At 35.2% G+C, this 17,149-nt stretch overlaps 2 protein-coding genes and 1 pseudogene across 2 annotated transcripts; 1 reads left to right on the top strand and 2 right to left on the bottom strand.

Moving 5' to 3' along the window:
• LOC111365953 lies at window positions 1-4,636 on the top strand (annotated as a pseudogene).
• Window positions 4,637-4,842: 206 nt separating this feature from the next.
• LOC111365954 (thioredoxin reductase NTRC-like) lies at window positions 4,843-13,020 on the bottom strand. The gene is given in 9 exon segments (XM_022986535.1): window positions 4,843-5,079; window positions 5,581-5,711; window positions 6,151-6,255; window positions 6,357-6,557; window positions 7,440-7,719; window positions 9,045-9,310; window positions 10,798-10,903; window positions 11,014-11,221; window positions 12,669-13,020. Coding segments are annotated over 9 exon segments (1,695 nt in total). The 5' UTR covers window positions 13,006-13,020; the 3' UTR covers window positions 4,843-5,018.
• A 1,143-nt stretch (window positions 13,021-14,163) lies between these two features.
• Window positions 14,164-17,075, bottom strand: LOC111365952 (ABC transporter A family member 1-like). Its single transcript, XM_022986533.1, has 6 exons — window positions 16,854-17,075; window positions 16,564-16,638; window positions 16,143-16,449; window positions 15,351-15,484; window positions 14,637-14,695; window positions 14,164-14,546 (listed from the first exon to the last, which is right to left on the bottom strand). The coding sequence occupies exons 1-6, from the start codon at window positions 16,986-16,988 to the stop codon at window positions 14,465-14,467; spliced, it is 792 nt and encodes a 263-aa protein (XP_022842301.1). The 5' UTR covers window positions 16,989-17,075; the 3' UTR covers window positions 14,164-14,464.
• Window positions 17,076-17,149: the final 74 nt, after the last annotated feature.

Below are 17,149 nucleotides of genomic sequence, written 5' to 3'. Positions count from 1 at the left end.
GTTAAAGCATCTCACTCATCCCCACCCGCCAACGCGCCACTACACTCCACCCATCGCCGCCACCCATGAAAAAGAAATGGGTACAGTGAAGAAAATAGTGAGGAAGGCGACGGTACTAGAAGAAATGGGATTTAACAAGGGAGGTGGGAACATTAACTAGTTCCCGGGTCACATGGCCGCAGCCACTCGGGTCATCCGGGACCGCCTCAAAGTCTCCGACCTCGTCATTGAAGTTCGTGATGCCCGCATAAGTCTACTCATGCCTCAATTAATTAAAAGTAGATATTCTCTCCAGTGTTAGTGTAAGCGCAAGCATTCTTATAAATTGCGCGGCCTCAAAATTTTGTACAAATGGATGCATTATTACTCTGTTTTTTTGATATAGAGTTTGATAAATTTAAGAAGTAATCTTTTATTCTGGGGCTGGGGATTGTATGTAGATTCTACTGTCATCAGCTAATGAAGACTTGCAGCCTATGCTTTCGGGAAAAAGGCGTATATTGCTCTCAACAAGAAGGATTTGGCTAATCCTAACATCATGCATGTACTATTTTCCCTTTCTTTATGTGTTTTCATACTGAAATATCGCACTTACTGTTGAGCCTTAATTTTGTTCAATGATCTTGCTACCTTTCGATGATTAATGATTACTGCTTCATTGGCATATGCATATGAATAACTAATTTGCACATTTTTGGAAATTAATGGCGATGTTTACACATTTAACTCTATGCAGAGATGGATTCACTATTTTGATTCACGTAAACAAGATTGTCTTTCTATCAATGCGCACAGCAAAAGTTCTGTTAAAACGGTTAGTCAATGTTTTGTGTTTGTATGAAGTTTCTTCACGTGCATATATTAATCTAAAATGATTTATTCCAGTGCTATAAACTCGCTTTTCAATATTCTTAAAGCTAGTGTGTTATGCCTTGAAGAAATAAGTAATCTTTTTTGCATTGGCTATGATTGTGATTTGGGGTTACAAGATTTCTTGATATTAAGTTTCGAAATGCTTGAAAATTCACATTACTTTTCAACTTTGTTGATATACCTCCACCCACAAGGGAAAAGATTAAATTTTGTACTTTTGCCAAGCTTGTTCTGATCACTGATTATTGTCCCAAAGCTTCTTGATCTTGTGGAGTTCAAATTGAAGGAAGTAATCTCAAGGGAGCCAACTCTCCTTGTCATGGTGGTTGGTGTTCCCAATGTTGGCAAGTCGGCCTTAATCGATTCCATCCATCAAATAGCATCAGCTCGCTTCCCAGGTATGATTCTTATGAAAATTCAGATTTCTTTTGAGTCTGTTATAAGAAAGTTGTCAGCATTCAATTCCTAAGCGTGTTTTCTCAGACAGGGATTGTTTACTTGCATCATAGTGCAGGAGAAGAAGAAACGGGCCACAGTGGGACCATTATGTGGTGTTACTCAAGATATTGCTGGGTTCAAGGTATATGTGTTTGTTAAAAAAAAATAGCGTTTAGATGTTCAGCAGTCGGATTGCTTTTCAATGCTGAAGTTGAAACAATTGCATGCAACATTGAACGAGAGAACCATTTGACCCTTTTGAGGTTTATAATCCTTTTCCTCCAATCATTAAAGTCTTTTTAAGTTCATGACCATATGCAATTTCACCTTGTTGAACTATAAATTTTTTCTTACTGTTGCACTGTATTGGTGGGCTACACATTCTTATAGAGGGAAATTAATACTGTGTTAATGTTGGCGTTGAACAAATTGCACCCAACTGGTATGCACCCAAAAATGTCAGGGTTAGTGATATAAGATACTGCTCCTTATGTAGCGTGAATATATAAATTGTACTAATATTTTGGTTATTTTCAAATTTCAACTCTTGTTATTGGTTTGATGCTATTAGGTGAGACCATGAGACTAAGTGAACAGTTGGTTTCTTATTTCATGTTCTATTTAACAGAGCAAACCGATTAGAATTTTTCGCTGCTGTCAAGTACCAAAGATCTGAATAGCAATGAAATGAAGAGTTATTGTTAATAGTATTTGTTCTTTCGGATTTTGTTTTCTGTAATTGTGAAACATAATCTTTTGACTGATTAATGATTGTGCATTGCCTGTCTGCCTCAGTGAGCAGAGATAATCAAACTGTGTCCTTGTACAGTGCAATTTTTCTGCCAAATTCGTTGATTTCTGGAAAATTTAGATAGCATTCTTCGCTTAGAGATCTGGTTTGCTCCATTTTTCTGGCTTGCTTCCCATTTTGATGTCCTTTATGATATCTTCTCATCCCTTCCCTATCAAAATGAGAAGGAACCAAGAAAGAAAAAGGGACCATGTTCCAAATTTTATCTTGTTACTGGAAACAATTTTTGAGATCATCATATGAAGTTGGAAGGAGCATGATAATAAGTTTTGAGTTATTAACTCTGAATCACAAGGGCCAAAACTCACAACTGGTTTTACAAATATTTATTGAATTCCATCCAGTGTATTTAATAAAAGTACATATACATCCTTGTTCTTCTACTGTTCTGGTCATTCTTTGTTTTTGCTATTCTTGTCATTTATTTAACTGCAGTGTCTATTGCTTAATTTTTATATTTTATTGCATGCAGATTGCCCATCAACCTAGCATATATGTTTTGGATACTCCAGGAGTCATGGTTCCAAGTATACCAGACATAGAAACTGGATTGAAGTTAGCTGTAGCAGGTTCATATCATCTTCTAAGTTTAATCTGTGTATTGATTGGAGTTTGCACTTGCTGTCTGAGTTCAAGGACTTGGGCAGTAATGACTTAAGATGAAAGGTCTTATGGTAGACAGAGTTTAAGCTGCTTCTGGCAATATTTTGACAGCTTATTATTGGCTTGAGTGAAAACATACGGGTAAATTATACAAATACAATGTACTCAAATTTCATTTGTGCTGTGACACTTCATAATGAATTGTCAGATGACCAACTCCAGCTTAGTTTGTTTGTGGTCATTTACAAGTCTAGATAAATTGATCTTGGTCACCGTTTTCATCCAGTATCTTGAATTAATGTAGCATAATCAGAATGTCAAAATGAATTTGGAAGTGAGAAATCATTTTAGATATTTCCCCGTTTACTCTAAACCATGGTTCTTCCAAACATGGCAATCAAATGGACCCCCACTTGCTCTTGTAAATGGGAGGTTATCTATTTATAACAAGTGAAAAATATGATATGTATGATTCTAAAGCAATCTATGTCATCATTTTGTGCAGGGTCAGTGAAAGATTCTGTAGTTGGTGAAGAGCGTATTGCTCAATATTTATCGGCAGTTTTAAACACCCGAGGCACTCCAATCCATTGGAAGCATCTTTTTGATAGAGAAACTGAAAGTTGTCACCAAGATTCTGATGACAAGCCCAAGTATAATCTCAAGGATCTTCTACCGAAGAAGAGGAAGCCTCCCAGTAAATCTGACATGCATTATATTGAGGTAACTTTAGGTCTTTCATAACTGACAAATTGATTTTGGGAAAGTACACACGCTTAGTTCTTGGGAACTGCATAAGCATCATGTCTAGGAGGTTCATCTATGTTTTCAATTGGTGGTACATATATCATATTTCGCCTCTATTTGGGCTGCATTAAAATGAGATTTTGGGGGAGAACTTATTTTGGGATAGTGATTTTTGGAGAATGTGTGGTTAAAAAACAAAAAAAAAGTTTTGGGTTTACGTGTAACATATTTTATGGTTGAAAATGTGTTTTAGAAAAACGTATTTCTGAAAAAATGCAGCCAAAACAGGGGCTTCATGACCTCATGTTTTGATGTGGGTACGACATGGGAAACAAAAATTTGAACATGGGATTTCTGGGCACTGGAAATCCTAGCCAAAAGATAACAAAATCCTGGTTTTGTATCTGATTTTCGAACTCAACAAGGATATCACTAATGACCAAAAGTTTAAACAAAGATAATCCGTTCACTAATGCATCTTCCACCTTAGTAGTTTCATGTTCTTGAAACTGTTCTATTGGTTGGCTAATGACTTTTAATCAATTATGCGGTTATCTTCACTAATCTTTTATTTAGGTTTGCGTTATTGCTGTATTTGGTTGGAGTTAGGATGTGCGGTCAGAAAACCAATGAATAATACTACGACCATTGCTCTCGACTGACAAATGGTCTTGGAAATCTCATCAGCATTCTGTGGACAAGATGTATATTATTCATGAATAAAACTCTCTTTCTAATTATCCCCATGAATCTGTTTGCACAGGATATCACTACCGAAGTCCAACGAGCATTATGCACAACTCTCTTGGAATTCAACAGTAATTTGAGGATGAAGTCGACCTAGGAAGCCTTGTAGACCAGCAGTTCGAAGTGTTGCAGAAGGCGTTAAAGATACCTCACAAAGCATCAGAGGCTCGTACCATAGCGTCGAAGAAGTTCCTCATTTTGTTTAGAACAGGGAAACTTGGCCCTTTTATCCTTGATGATGGACCTCATTGTTATGGTTCTATATCCTAAATCTCATATTATGAGTTTATTCCCCCCTTCTCCCAAAACAAATCGTACATAATTTGTAGTAAAGATTATTGTATCCATCATTGAAATGGAACCTTTTCTCTGTTTCCTTACCACAGTTTTATCTAATTATTATTATTATTATCTTCATTTGGCTTATCATAAAGACGAGTTGAGATTATTTGCATCTTATTAGTTAGTCGGTGGAGCAATAACTTATAAATATGGTACATCCGGGCAGATGATTAGCTACACATGCTGGAACTTAGACATGGTCCAGACCCTGAAAAGAGGCAGTAGTGGAAAATTTTCTACAACTTGTGTGGTGGTAGAGGACACACAGGTTGACGAAAAATAATTCCAGAATCTGAAAATTGGCGACTCAAAATATTGAATAATGATACATTAAAATTACATTAAGACAGCAATGAAAAGTACACACGGCATGTTCAATTAAACAATTATAGATGTCAAAATTGAATTGTAAAATAATGCAGCTACAGGCTGAACTACAGGGACAAGTTTGAAAAGCTTATTTATTTGCTTCGATGAACTCTTTGTACTCTTTCTTCATTTTGACACCTGATAGAATCCTGCGTATTAGAGTTTACATGTCAGCATCAAATTTAGGCAAAGTTCATGGGAGTCGACAGCACAAGTGTTTTTCTAGCTCACTGAAATTTGTAAGCAAGTTTTGGGGTGTACTTTTTTTAAGAGAATAGTCGAAAAATGCAAACATCAAGCCAGGATGTTGAAATGGATGGCATTTATAGTTGGGAACTACCAAAATTTAAGGGAATTCTAAGACTGGGATAAAGATGTAAAGAGGGTTGGAAAAAGGTGTGCTTGAATTTTCTCCAAGCCCGGGCCAAAAATTCGAAGAATAAATAACAGGATTAAGATATGAGAGAGATGGGTTTCCTTGGATAGGAACATGTTAATGGGGCTCATCCCTTGTCCACGTATGAAGAAGTTAAAATGGAATTTCATGCCGTCGAATGGTTTATTTGAAAAGTACAGACGTATATTTTGATGACTGAGATAAACTAAATCGTGATATGCATGTTTTTCAGCAGAAATGCTACATAACCAACCTCAACATTTCCTTGTTTTTGAAAAATTGAACACATGGTGTACCCATAATTCCAGCGGCCTCAGCAATCTCTGGATCTTCTTCAATATCAATCTCAACGAAATGCACATTCTGGTCAAATTCATCTATCACCTGCACTCAATTCATGTATTTGTTTTCTAGTTGAGTACAGATGTACTGAACAATCTTTATTCAGTTCACAAGAAGGCAAGAAAAAATATCATCAACATACAACGATATTTCACTGAAAATATCTTCTGCTATGGGTAGATGAAGTTTCCAAAACTGAACATTCATCAGGTCATGGATCCAGTTCACACCACCCTAATTAAATGCTTACATGCTTTCTTGAAAATAGTTGCATATTTTAGCATAATTTTTGTGCCAAGAGGACGAACAAAATAATTTTAAGCAATTAAAAGTTCAATGAAACCAAAAAGAAAAAACCAGTTAAAGATAATAATTTTGCAAAGAATCTGAAAATATTGCAAGTTCATCATCAAGAGATGTGTTACGAATAGAAGTTCATAAATGTAACCAGCTACATATCTATATTGGAATGAGTGTATACCTTCCCAAGAATTGGTTTCAAGGTCCTACAAGGACCACATGTTGGCGAAGTATACAGTACACATACAAGCCTCGGACTTTCATGATACAACTTTCTTAAAGCGTACTGAGACGAGTTAAAGATTAAATTAAGAGGAGGAACATAATATATGTAATATTTAAGGAAGGTTTAATTTACAATCTATGGATTATAAACAGGATTCTCACCTGGCCTTTGTGCTTTGTAGCAGTGATATCAAACCCTTCTCGTACATCTCTGTCAGTAAGCTCTTTCTTAACTTCTTCAGTCTTGGGCTGTGACAGAGCACCAAATGGAAAAGATGATAGTCATTATCAGTTCCGAAATATCAATAAGGCTGCAAGAACTGATGATATAAACCTGAATATTAAGATTTCAAAGATGAAAATCTCTATAGCACCTCTATCTTTTTACATGATATTTTCCCAACAATAAGTTACAAACCGGCTAATGGTCCAAGGGAACTCAAATGCAATTGATTTTATCTATGAACCATTAACTAGACTCATCAACAAGGATAAATTCAACTCTTTAAAACCATAGTAAGTACATGGCTAATTTAGGCTATTGTGGGAAAAATAAATAAATAAATACTGCTAAAACAATAACAATAGCTCTTAAAACTTTCAAGATCACATCAGGTACTCCCATTCTCACTGAAATTCCAATAATCTTCCAAGTATCAAGTAGATATAATTTGAACTATAATTGCTATTGAGCGAGAAAGTCAAGATTTAGGTTTTTCAAGCAATTCACAGTAAAGGAAAGCGATGGCGGTTTCTAGTAAAACAAGAAGGTAAATAGGTGAATTGGTGAATATGGCATCTATGAAGGATAAGTTGAGAGAGGATCAGTTAAGATGGCTTTGGATACCTCCAAAGAAGGATATGCCAGTTAAGATGAATTGAGATCCCTACAATGTTAAAGTTATTTAAAACATAATTGTTATAAAACTCAATCAAATGATTTTAGTCCAGCTAGATTTGGGGTCAGCTACATAAATACTAACTTTTAAATTATGCAAATTCCACCGTAATGCCTACAAGTCATCATATAATTCTTCAATAAATAATTGTATGACCCTGCTGATAGCAGTGCACAACATCACATCTGACTCGTTACCCCCACATACAAATAATCTCATACTGTATCCATGCATACCAGTGCTGATAGAATACTATCTGTTAAGTTTTCATTCATAATATTACCAGATAAACACAATGACAAGTAAAGGAGCTGTGAGAATAATGAAAAACTTGTGCCACATGTACCTGTACATCTCCAGCAGCAAATACGCCTTCTACAGAAGTCTTTGCAGTGCCTTCCTCGACCAAAATATAGCCTGCTCCATCAAGATCAACCTGTCCTTCCAACAACTGGCTATTTGGTGAATGACCTATTCCATAAAACAAGCCTTTTGCCTCCAGCACTGATTCTTCTTGAGTGTCCCGGTTTTTAATCAAAATACCCGACATCTGCCCTTTCATATTGCTGACAACATCCATAGTCTCTGTATTGAAGTGCACGGTGACGTTTGGGTTGTTAAAAACTCTGAAACATTCGCCATAATCAACCTGTTAAACAAATATCCACGGAGTTGAAACTTAAAACACATTGCTTATCAGTAATTCAGTTCACTTGAAATGATGCTTAAACAAATTAAACACAAAACATAGAAGACATAGCAGCAGCAGAATGACCATGAGGGCAATCAACAAGTTGAAAAACAACCATTATAATGAAACAAAAACCCTCATGGTTCATGCATATCTTAATGCAACAAAAATCTCTTAAAGTTAAATTATGCGTTGTGACATCATGCCCTTTGTTACTATATCAGAATATCACGTGCCAATATTGTCCTAGACATTTTCAAATTTTTGAACCAAAAAGACAATATAAGCAACCATTTATTTGTTGTTTGAGGATAAGAGAAATGCCTTCCCTAATACCTACATATTATGGCAATTTAAAAATAGTATTAAAAAACATGACAATTTTTACTCCTTAGTAGAAGTATAAACAAGAGAGGACAAAGTTGCATACTTCTCTAGCTGAGCCTAAAAACACACTGAAGATGAGGTGATGATTTGCCTTAAAAAAGGCTGCATACTTCAAGTTCAGATTGCTTCTTTATACTTTAAAAGTAAATATATTTATCATTACAACACTATAACATAAAAGGGTATTTATCAAGTGCAGAAAGTAACCATAATAACATGCTATGATCTTAAAATTTCCTATCCAAGAGAAACCTCATATAATGGCGAGATCTAAAATTCGATATAATACGAAGTCATTGTATTCAAGAATACTACTGAAATTAAACATATTTAGGTCCATGTTCTGTATTTATCAGATAAATGTAAAATATGTTACAATTAAATATGATTTTGACTCTCTCTAAAGATGATTTTTGTGAAGGACGACTTGCAATATCACCTTCATAGAACAAGTAGGATGTAGCAACCATGAAAATTTGATTTGTAATCACATCCACACGTCTCTATTCTTACACCACGGAAGAGAATGACATTCAGTGTAGAACATAAATTAAAGATGAAAGAGGTCAGGATTTCTCTAAATATAAATTTTTTAAAAGACAGTAAAAGCAGGAAGATGTAACCAAATGCATGGAACGACAACCCTAAGATGTAACTGAATGCCTCTGATCATAATGAAATTAAATAATAGTATAAAGGAAAAGAAGAACAAGAGCCACAAGACATATCAGCTAAGATCTCTGAAAGTAGAAACGTATACAAAAGCAAGAGCCGTACATACACCAACAATTTTGAAATTGACATGCAAATTGAAGAGATTTCATGCATAAGATGGAAAAGAAAATTGTGATTTGAGAAACACATTGTTTTCACCTATCTTGCATTGCTTTTGACGCCCTTAGTTGGTCACTGCGTACGAGCAAATGAACATGGCCGGCATATTTTGTTAAGTATAATGCTTCCTCTGTAGCTGTATCACCCCCTCCAACCACAGCAAGGACTTGACCTTTAAACAATGGTGATGCTCCATCACATATTGCACAAGCACTAATTCCCCTACTCCAAAATTCATCTTCACGAGGTAACCCCAGCCTCTTTGCAGTAGCTCCAGTAGCAACAATAAGACTATTACATTTTACCTGAAAAGCAGTAATCCACTTTCAATCATTTCATCAAATTTTAATCAGCATTAGCCAGAAGCTAAGGTTTACAGAGTTACATATCAGAGTTCCACTGAACTGAGTTCACTGTCAACGATGAGTGGAACATTCATAAAAATACGTGAATATAGATAATGGACGAATACTTGTATGTTATGAAGCATGGATGCATTGACATGTAACTTTTTCAAAAACTAGAAGGCGAACATGCTGATTAAGATTAAAAAGTAACATTAAGAGGAGTGACTATGCCACCCTCCCTTGTATTCTTGTGAGTTCCATATATATTATGGTTGGGGTTGGGGAATTCTAACCCATCATCCTTCTTTGGTGGAGCTTAAAAATCCACCAAGGATGAGTTGGTGATTTGTTTAATAAAAGAAGAGGAGTGGTCATGCTTGTCACAGTGCTTACATTCATCTACAATTTATTTGATAAATTCAGATATGTCTACGTGAATACATGCAGAATTGACAAATGCTATGCACGTAACATTTGCATGAAATGGGCATTTAAATGGAACAATAATACGGTTAATCATTCCAAAAGATTGTTTTACACCATCAGAACGGCATGGGTCATTTTTGTTTACTGCCACCTCATCCAAAATTTAAGAATGTTAGAGGGAATGTACATATAACTCTGTTTGGTAGAGATATTATGAGGAAAAAAAAGTTTGTGAAAAGTGACTTTGTTTTGGAGAGTTTGTGGTTAAAAAATAGGAAAAATTTTGAGTTTACGGTTAAAATTGATTTATTGAGAGAACGTGTGGTTCAAAATTAGTTTGGGAGAAATGAGTTTTAAAAAATAGGGCCAAACAAGCGCTATTTATGTTTGGCACCTCTCTTCAAGAAAGCTAGAAAGCAGAAGCTAAGGAAAAGGCATTTGATAGGATGAATCTATCTATGCACCTACTCAATTATCTTCGACACATCCTCTGTAGTTCAGATTCATTTTTTCTTCAAAGGCTTGATACATGGATTTTGATACATGAATGACAGCAAGTCTTGAACTCAAAATCTTTGCTTAGTCCGATACGATATTAAACCATCTCAACTAAAAACTTAGGTTGTTAAAGGGGGGATATTTTATTTATTTGCATTTGTATATTCAACATTGTTTACTGCTAAATCTTATGAAATATCATGATGGTGTGCTTAAGTTATTAAGCAAAGATTGCTCTCTGTCTATTGCTAAATGCAAGCCACAGGACTTCAACACGGTCATAAATCAGTTTAAACAAGCTAAGCACAACAAATAAATGACACATACCATCACAGCCACAGGTCCTTATTTTTGTCCAGAAAACTAAAAAATTAGAATTCTCTGTGTACAAAATAATGAATAACCATAGGGGATTCTCGAATAATGGTTTTCTCGGATCTGACTCATTAGAGTTTTGTCTCAGTAGTTCAGAAAATACTGCAATATGATATAAGATAACCTGAACTGAAAGGACGCATTACCTTGCGTTCACTACTTTGCACAGTGAAAGGTATGTTTTTCACATCAATTAATTCCACATCTTCTTGAAATAACTCTGCTCCCCAGCGCTCGGCTTGCTTCCGAATCCTAGTGAAATTGACAATATAAAGATTCTGATCTCTTTAACTGTATCAACTAATGTAAACATTATTAAGGATCAATTCAAAACTAGCAATACTTTCAAAAAGTTCAAGTACCTGTCCATTAAGTCTGGACCAGTTATTCCATCTGGAAACCCAGGGAAGTTCTCTACTTCAGTTGTGGTCATCAATTGTCCTCCAGGAACACCACCTACTTGATATCCCTCAAACACTAAAGGCTTCAAGTTGGCTCGAGCGGCATAAATTGCCGCTGTGTATCCAGCAGGACCTGATCCTATAATTACCAGATTCTCAATAACCTGAGCTGCAAGAAAGGAAACATCAAATCCTGTAAGTACAACATTAATAGATCCATCTAATAAGTATCACTCATGTTTTGGAACCATTGGTGAAAAACTATTAAAGACTTTTTTTATTGATCAAATAATTATTGGATAAGCAAAAAAGAAATATCATTTAGGCTCTGTCTATGCCCCATTTTTTTGAAAAATGACTTTTGTAATAGAGTTCGTTTTTTTTTTCTTTTCTTTGTGGGGGTAGAATGCGTGGTTAAAAAGTAGGAAGAAGTTTGGGTTTACGTGCAAAATTATTTTATAGGGAGAAATTGTGGTTGAAAAAGAGTTTGGAAAAAATATGTTATTAGAGAGAGGCTCAAACAGGGGCTTGATGAGAATGATATAAGGTCAACAAAGTGGGGGCTAGGAATTTGGCCTTGTGGGGATGATATCATTTTATACGATCATTCTTAAGGATGAAGTTTTAGCACTTGAGAAGATCCAAGTGGAAAATTGTTGAATGTGTGGAGGATTAGTCCCCGAGTGGGAGATTGTTTGATGGGTGGAGCCTAATTACAATGTTTATTTATTATAAGGGTATAATGGTTAGTCCATTCATATACTACATAGCACTAATTTTATAAAGGATATTAGGCAAGCATCTTTTTGTGCCCATCTAGGCGTATAGAGAAAAAAGAGAGGCGAGAGAAAATCATTCTTCTTCATCTATATAGCGAAATCCTGCTAGGGAATCAAGTAGGCATGGGTCTCGCATTGCATTGAGAGTTAACCAATCTAAATGGCATATTTTTTTCGTTTGCTTTTGTTTTATGTTTCATGTTACTAATTGCTCTCGGTAGTATAGATTAATCGTCTAATCCATAACACTACCAATATCTCAAAAGCTAATCCTCTAGCTTTCAGCTAATTTCTCATAAACCTTGTCAATGTAGATCTCCTATACTCGCACAAGGAGCCACAATGGGGTTCATCAGGCATGGATGACCGCTGTTAATCAGTTGGCAGCATAGTAACAAAAACTGCAGCCACTCATGAGTGCATTGTACTGTGTTAAATGTTTGTCCAACAGTTTGCAGTCTTTTCAGCATCCCATTCTTGAATTAATTTTTGTACTTCAGTAATTGCTTCTTTACACTACAAGTGCAAGTATATATATTCTCCATAAATTCATACTTTTTAGTTTTTGCGGTTTATTTCCCTTTTAAGTTACTAAAAATCTGCTCTTCCTTTATATTATCATCCAAAATTCATCAAGTCAATGCTCTCACTGGTGCAAGTTACAATCTTTCTTGGAAATGTACGCTACAATTTGTATCATTTTCCCACTGAATTTTAATTATGAATAAGAAAAAATTCACTAACCAACTCAATTATTCAGTAATCACACAAGCTCTATCCATATACGTGTAATAAGTACCCGTCTGTCGTATATAATTAAAGAGAGAGAGGTGTGACCTGTAGAGCTAGGAAGCTCCGCAGTGGAAGCAGTGGCGGAGACGCGAAATGACGGAGAGCAGAGACGATGGTGATTGAAGCGACTGGCTCCAACTGAGTCAAATCGAACGGCATGTCTGCGAGTCGGCCCTCCTTTAACGAAGACTAGATTGTTCCGGGCGGGAAGAATAGCAATGGAGAGAGTTGAGGGAGTGGCCATAGCGGAAGCCGCTGCCGCTGCCTCGACTTGGAGAGTTGAATAGCAAGCGAATCGAACTCGGATTCCGATCCTGGCACCGAACCCGAAACCGTTATGAGGACAGGGTGTAGAGGGAATGGTCGTGCAAGTGTTAGCCATATGTTTCGGACCACAATATATCCTCTAAAGTCCTTTCTTCTCTCTCACACGTTTAAATTCTGTGTTACTCATTTTTTTTTTAAATGTATTTTTTTTTCTTCTTTTCAATCACTCATTTTTTATTAAAATAATATTACACGTAAATAAAAAACTTTTCCTTATCTTTTAACCACACATTTTCCATCGATTTACTATTCAAAAATACATTTTTACATAAAAATGACTTTCAAACACTCACTAAAATTTGAAAAAGGAAAAAATCAACAAAATCATAGGAATTCGGTTTCCACTAAATTGGCCAAGAACACACTTTAAGGGTGCGTTTGATTACAAGTATGAAATTTACATAGAAAGAAAATAAATTCTAGATAATTCAATCGCCTAAAATTTATTTATATGAAAATTGTCAATTAAATGTGTTTGATTGATTTAATTTTCAATCTAAAAAATATTATACTTGCCCATTTTTTATTAATGGATTAATGAGAGAGAGTGAATAAATAAGAGAGAGTGGATAAATAAGAGAGAGAAAGAGAGAGTGAATTTCTTGAAGAATAAAATCCTACTTTTCCTAAAAAAATATTTTCCTTGATTTTCACGTGACCAAAAGTGGAAAAATATTTTCCATGAAAAAAATAACAATCAAACAACACAAAAGTAAGAATTTAAGAGAAAAAACACATTTTTCCATTAAAAATATAATAAATCAAACGCACTCTAAATGTTTGTACCTTGAAATTCGAATTTCATTTTCACTTTCAGATCAAACAGCCTAAATAGAAAGCGAATTTCTCGGTTGACATTTTTCATATAATTTAATGCTATCAAACGAACTTTTAGGCGAAATTACTAGAAAATATAATATATTTTAGATATTTGCTATAAATGTTTGTCCATATTTTCTAATCCAAGAATTAAGCTAAAAAAAATGTTGGAAATATTGTTCGTAGACTTGCACGATCCCAATATATTTTTGTTTGGCTTCATTATTTAATCTTCTTGATAATATGTAACAATTATTCTCAAAGTATTAATGCCTTCACAAAATGCAGAAGATCCCAAGTGCAAGTCTCTGTCTAATAACTACCACATTCTTAACGATCACCGGCGAACGACGAGCTTCCGTTCAACTGGATGGCAACAACATAGTCGAGATACTAAAAACAAACATCATCAACGCCTCAAAAATCCCGATTTCTATATCCCTAACCAAACGGTTTACTACATCGTGTAAGTACGGGATTTTTACACGAAATAAAGGCGAAAAAATGATGTTACTTAGAGCCAATCAATATTGTACATCACACAACCTATTTACTCATCCACTATGTACGTCAACTTGTATCACTCAATAAACAACATAACACTTTACAAAAAATTGGCGAACGTTTCATGAGAAATCGTATCCCCTCGAAATTTTTTCCGATGTCGGATCAGAATATGCGAAGGCGGCAGTTCCTCATGGATTCGCAGCAAAATGGTTAAATATTGTTTCGAGCGTAGATTGACTGAGGCTGTACTCCGATATACCAAGTTCATTTCTGCAGGAAAAGATTTTTTCATAACATTTAAATCCCGATTTTCAATAGAAAATGTAAAACAAATTTGTAAAGTGAAAAAAAAGTATTCACCTGTTTCTTTCTATGTGCCCAAAAACGTCTGCGAGCGAGAGGTCTTCTCCGTATGGCAACTGCCGTAAACATAAGATCAGTCACTAACTGATTTAGAAATCAATAGGCAGACAGTGACAGAAATCAACTCAATCGTCCCATGAATGCAAAAATCAACTTAAAAATGTGTTTGGTAAAGGCATAATTTAAATAAATGAATACATCCCTTCTGTATCGGCTTAAGCTTTTAAATGAGATAGTTTAGCATGGTATATGAGCAGGTAGACACACTGAATTTGAACATCAGAGTTGTGCACGTGTCATGCTTTTGATAAAGGATGAGTAAGGCTTGCACTTTCCTGGAGACTAAATTTGATAAATTAATGTAACCACTGAGACAACTTAAGCTTTTAAATAAGATGATTCAACATAATATCATAGTAAACAAAGGTCTTAAAGTTCGAGTCTAAGTGTGATCCTTTTATGAAAATCATACACATATTAAGCCTTTAATATGAAATGAATCCAGATTGCATGTGAGGGGCATGTTGAAAAGTAAACTTAATCCACTGGTGAAGAAGACGGAAACTATAGATTGCTGTTGTATCAACAATAATTGGCCAAATTACTGTTTCCTCGTCGATTTTCGGATTTGTGAAGGACGATGTATTGAAAACAATGACCGGAAAATAATTCAATTGTGACTGGCAATAAAATCTTTGACAAGTGAAATACCTGATATTTAACGCTCAACCCGTTGCAACTTTGATACGTTGCACCCGGAAATGAAGATTGGATGAAAGAATCAATTACTGCAAACTTTTCTTTGGTTAACCACCACTCTGAAAATATTGGCAGAGGAATGCCACCTATAATAACATAACAACAGTAAAAATAATATCAACTACTGAAAATTAAAAGTAATAACAAGTGAAATACTAGTATGCAATATGGAAACAAAATGATCCAAACGACCCTGACATAGATCTGAGTTGCTGGTGATTAAGATCCATCTCAAAAAAATAATCCATTTTTGTCCATTTACAATCCTTATGTTCTCAAAGGGAGAAAAGGAGAAATGGCCTTTTCCTCTTTAAAATAATATTTTACACACAAATCAAAATTTTCTTCTTCTTTTTTAACCATACATTTCCATCAATTTACTATTCCATAATACAATACAAGAAATTAATGGGGCTCAAACAAGGCCTTATTTCTCACATTCTAAAAGGGTTATCATTTAGAAAGTAACTCTAGTGTTGGTGTCAAAATAAGTAACTTATAACTTCGACCAAACATACTCCTTAAGAGTTTTTCTAACCAAAGTTGCCTACCAACAGACTGACGCAAAAAACAAAAATTAAAAATGGATAGTGTTGGATCACACAACTTGGGGAAAAAAGGATTCGGTAACCAACCCCTAATAGGGACAGTCTTGGCTTGTTTTGTTGAATGAGTCTACTTATTCAAATAAAACTTCAACTTCACGTTGAAAAAACATTGATCAGGTGACAGAAGTGGACATACCATCACGAACCAACTGCTCTGATAACTGTTCGCCAAAAGCCCCACAAGATTCATTATTTCCAGAAACAAGAGCCTTCACTCTTTCTTCATTGCCAAGCCATCGTCCAATTCTCACAATCATTCCTTCTGATAAACTGATCTCTCCTGCTGATGCATTCTCGGATGTTATGGAGTCGATGCCGCCAATACATACTTCCAGGTCGTTCAGTATACTACTCCTCGGATGAGAAGGAATGTCAAAGAGCTTCTCTTGAATTATTTGGCACAACATTTCCAAGTCCAAGGAGTCAACTTCCGTAGGTTTAACCTGTAGATGGATATAATAATAAAAAATATGAGGAGCAAACTTCGTGGGTTACGGGTAAAATAAAATTAAAATGAAATATATCAAACTTCTTAGCATGAGACTAGAGAAAAATACCTCTAGTTCGAGATGATTCCCAAATCTATTTTTCAAATGTTGGGGACTCCCAATGCATCTTAGCTTGCCTCCAACCTAAAGACACATGCAAACAACACAATAATTAATGACTTGAATCTCTAACGAGCAAATCATAAAAAAGCTAAACGCCTTGAATGCATTCTTGGTAACGTAGATCAAACAATACTAGATACTGGATAATATTAAGAAAAAGAAGTTGAGATCTTGTTTATTGAACTGTCCTGTCCTTGTTCAGAGTAATGCACACCAAACATGCAAAGAAAGAGTACCATTATTCCAATTTTTGTGCAAAGAGCTTGAGCTTCACTCATGCTGTGGGTGGTTAGAATGACAGCAGTCTTTCCTCGTCTGGTCGATAAGCGTGATATAACTTCCCACATGAATCGCTTAGCAATAGGATCCATACCTAAAATATTAAAACATGATACAGATGCAGCTTCTCAAGTTATATACCAGGGCAAGATACAGATATACCTATCTAAACATGAAAAGTACTTCATTGCAAACGAGAAGGTTCCAAAGCACCATATAAATTTCTTCTTTATTGTACTTATATTGCAAAGAT

Source organism: Olea europaea, chromosome 17 (assembly GCF_002742605.1).
Source record: "Olea europaea var. sylvestris chromosome 17, O_europaea_v1, whole genome shotgun sequence".
Lineage (NCBI taxonomy): Eukaryota > Viridiplantae > Streptophyta > Magnoliopsida > Lamiales > Oleaceae > Olea > Olea europaea.
The sequence above is the reverse complement of the archived record's forward strand: the minus strand, read 5'-3'. Positions and strand labels throughout refer to the sequence as shown.

What these genes read in the sequence shown, in the direction of transcription:
- LOC111365952 (XM_022986533.1), bottom strand. Translation starts at nt 16,988, where the DNA reads ATGGATCCTATTGCTAAGCGATTCATGTGGGAAGTTATATCACGCTTA. An exon ending in GCACAAAAATTGGAATAATG is followed by an intron (nt 16,639 to 16,853) that starts GTACTCTTTCTT and finishes ATGTGTCTTTAG; the next exon opens with GTTGGAGGCAAGCTAAGATG. An exon ending in GGTTGAGCGTTAAATATCAG is followed by an intron (nt 14,696 to 15,350) that starts GTATTTCACTTG and finishes TGTTTACGGCAG; the next exon opens with TTGCCATACGGAGAAGACCT.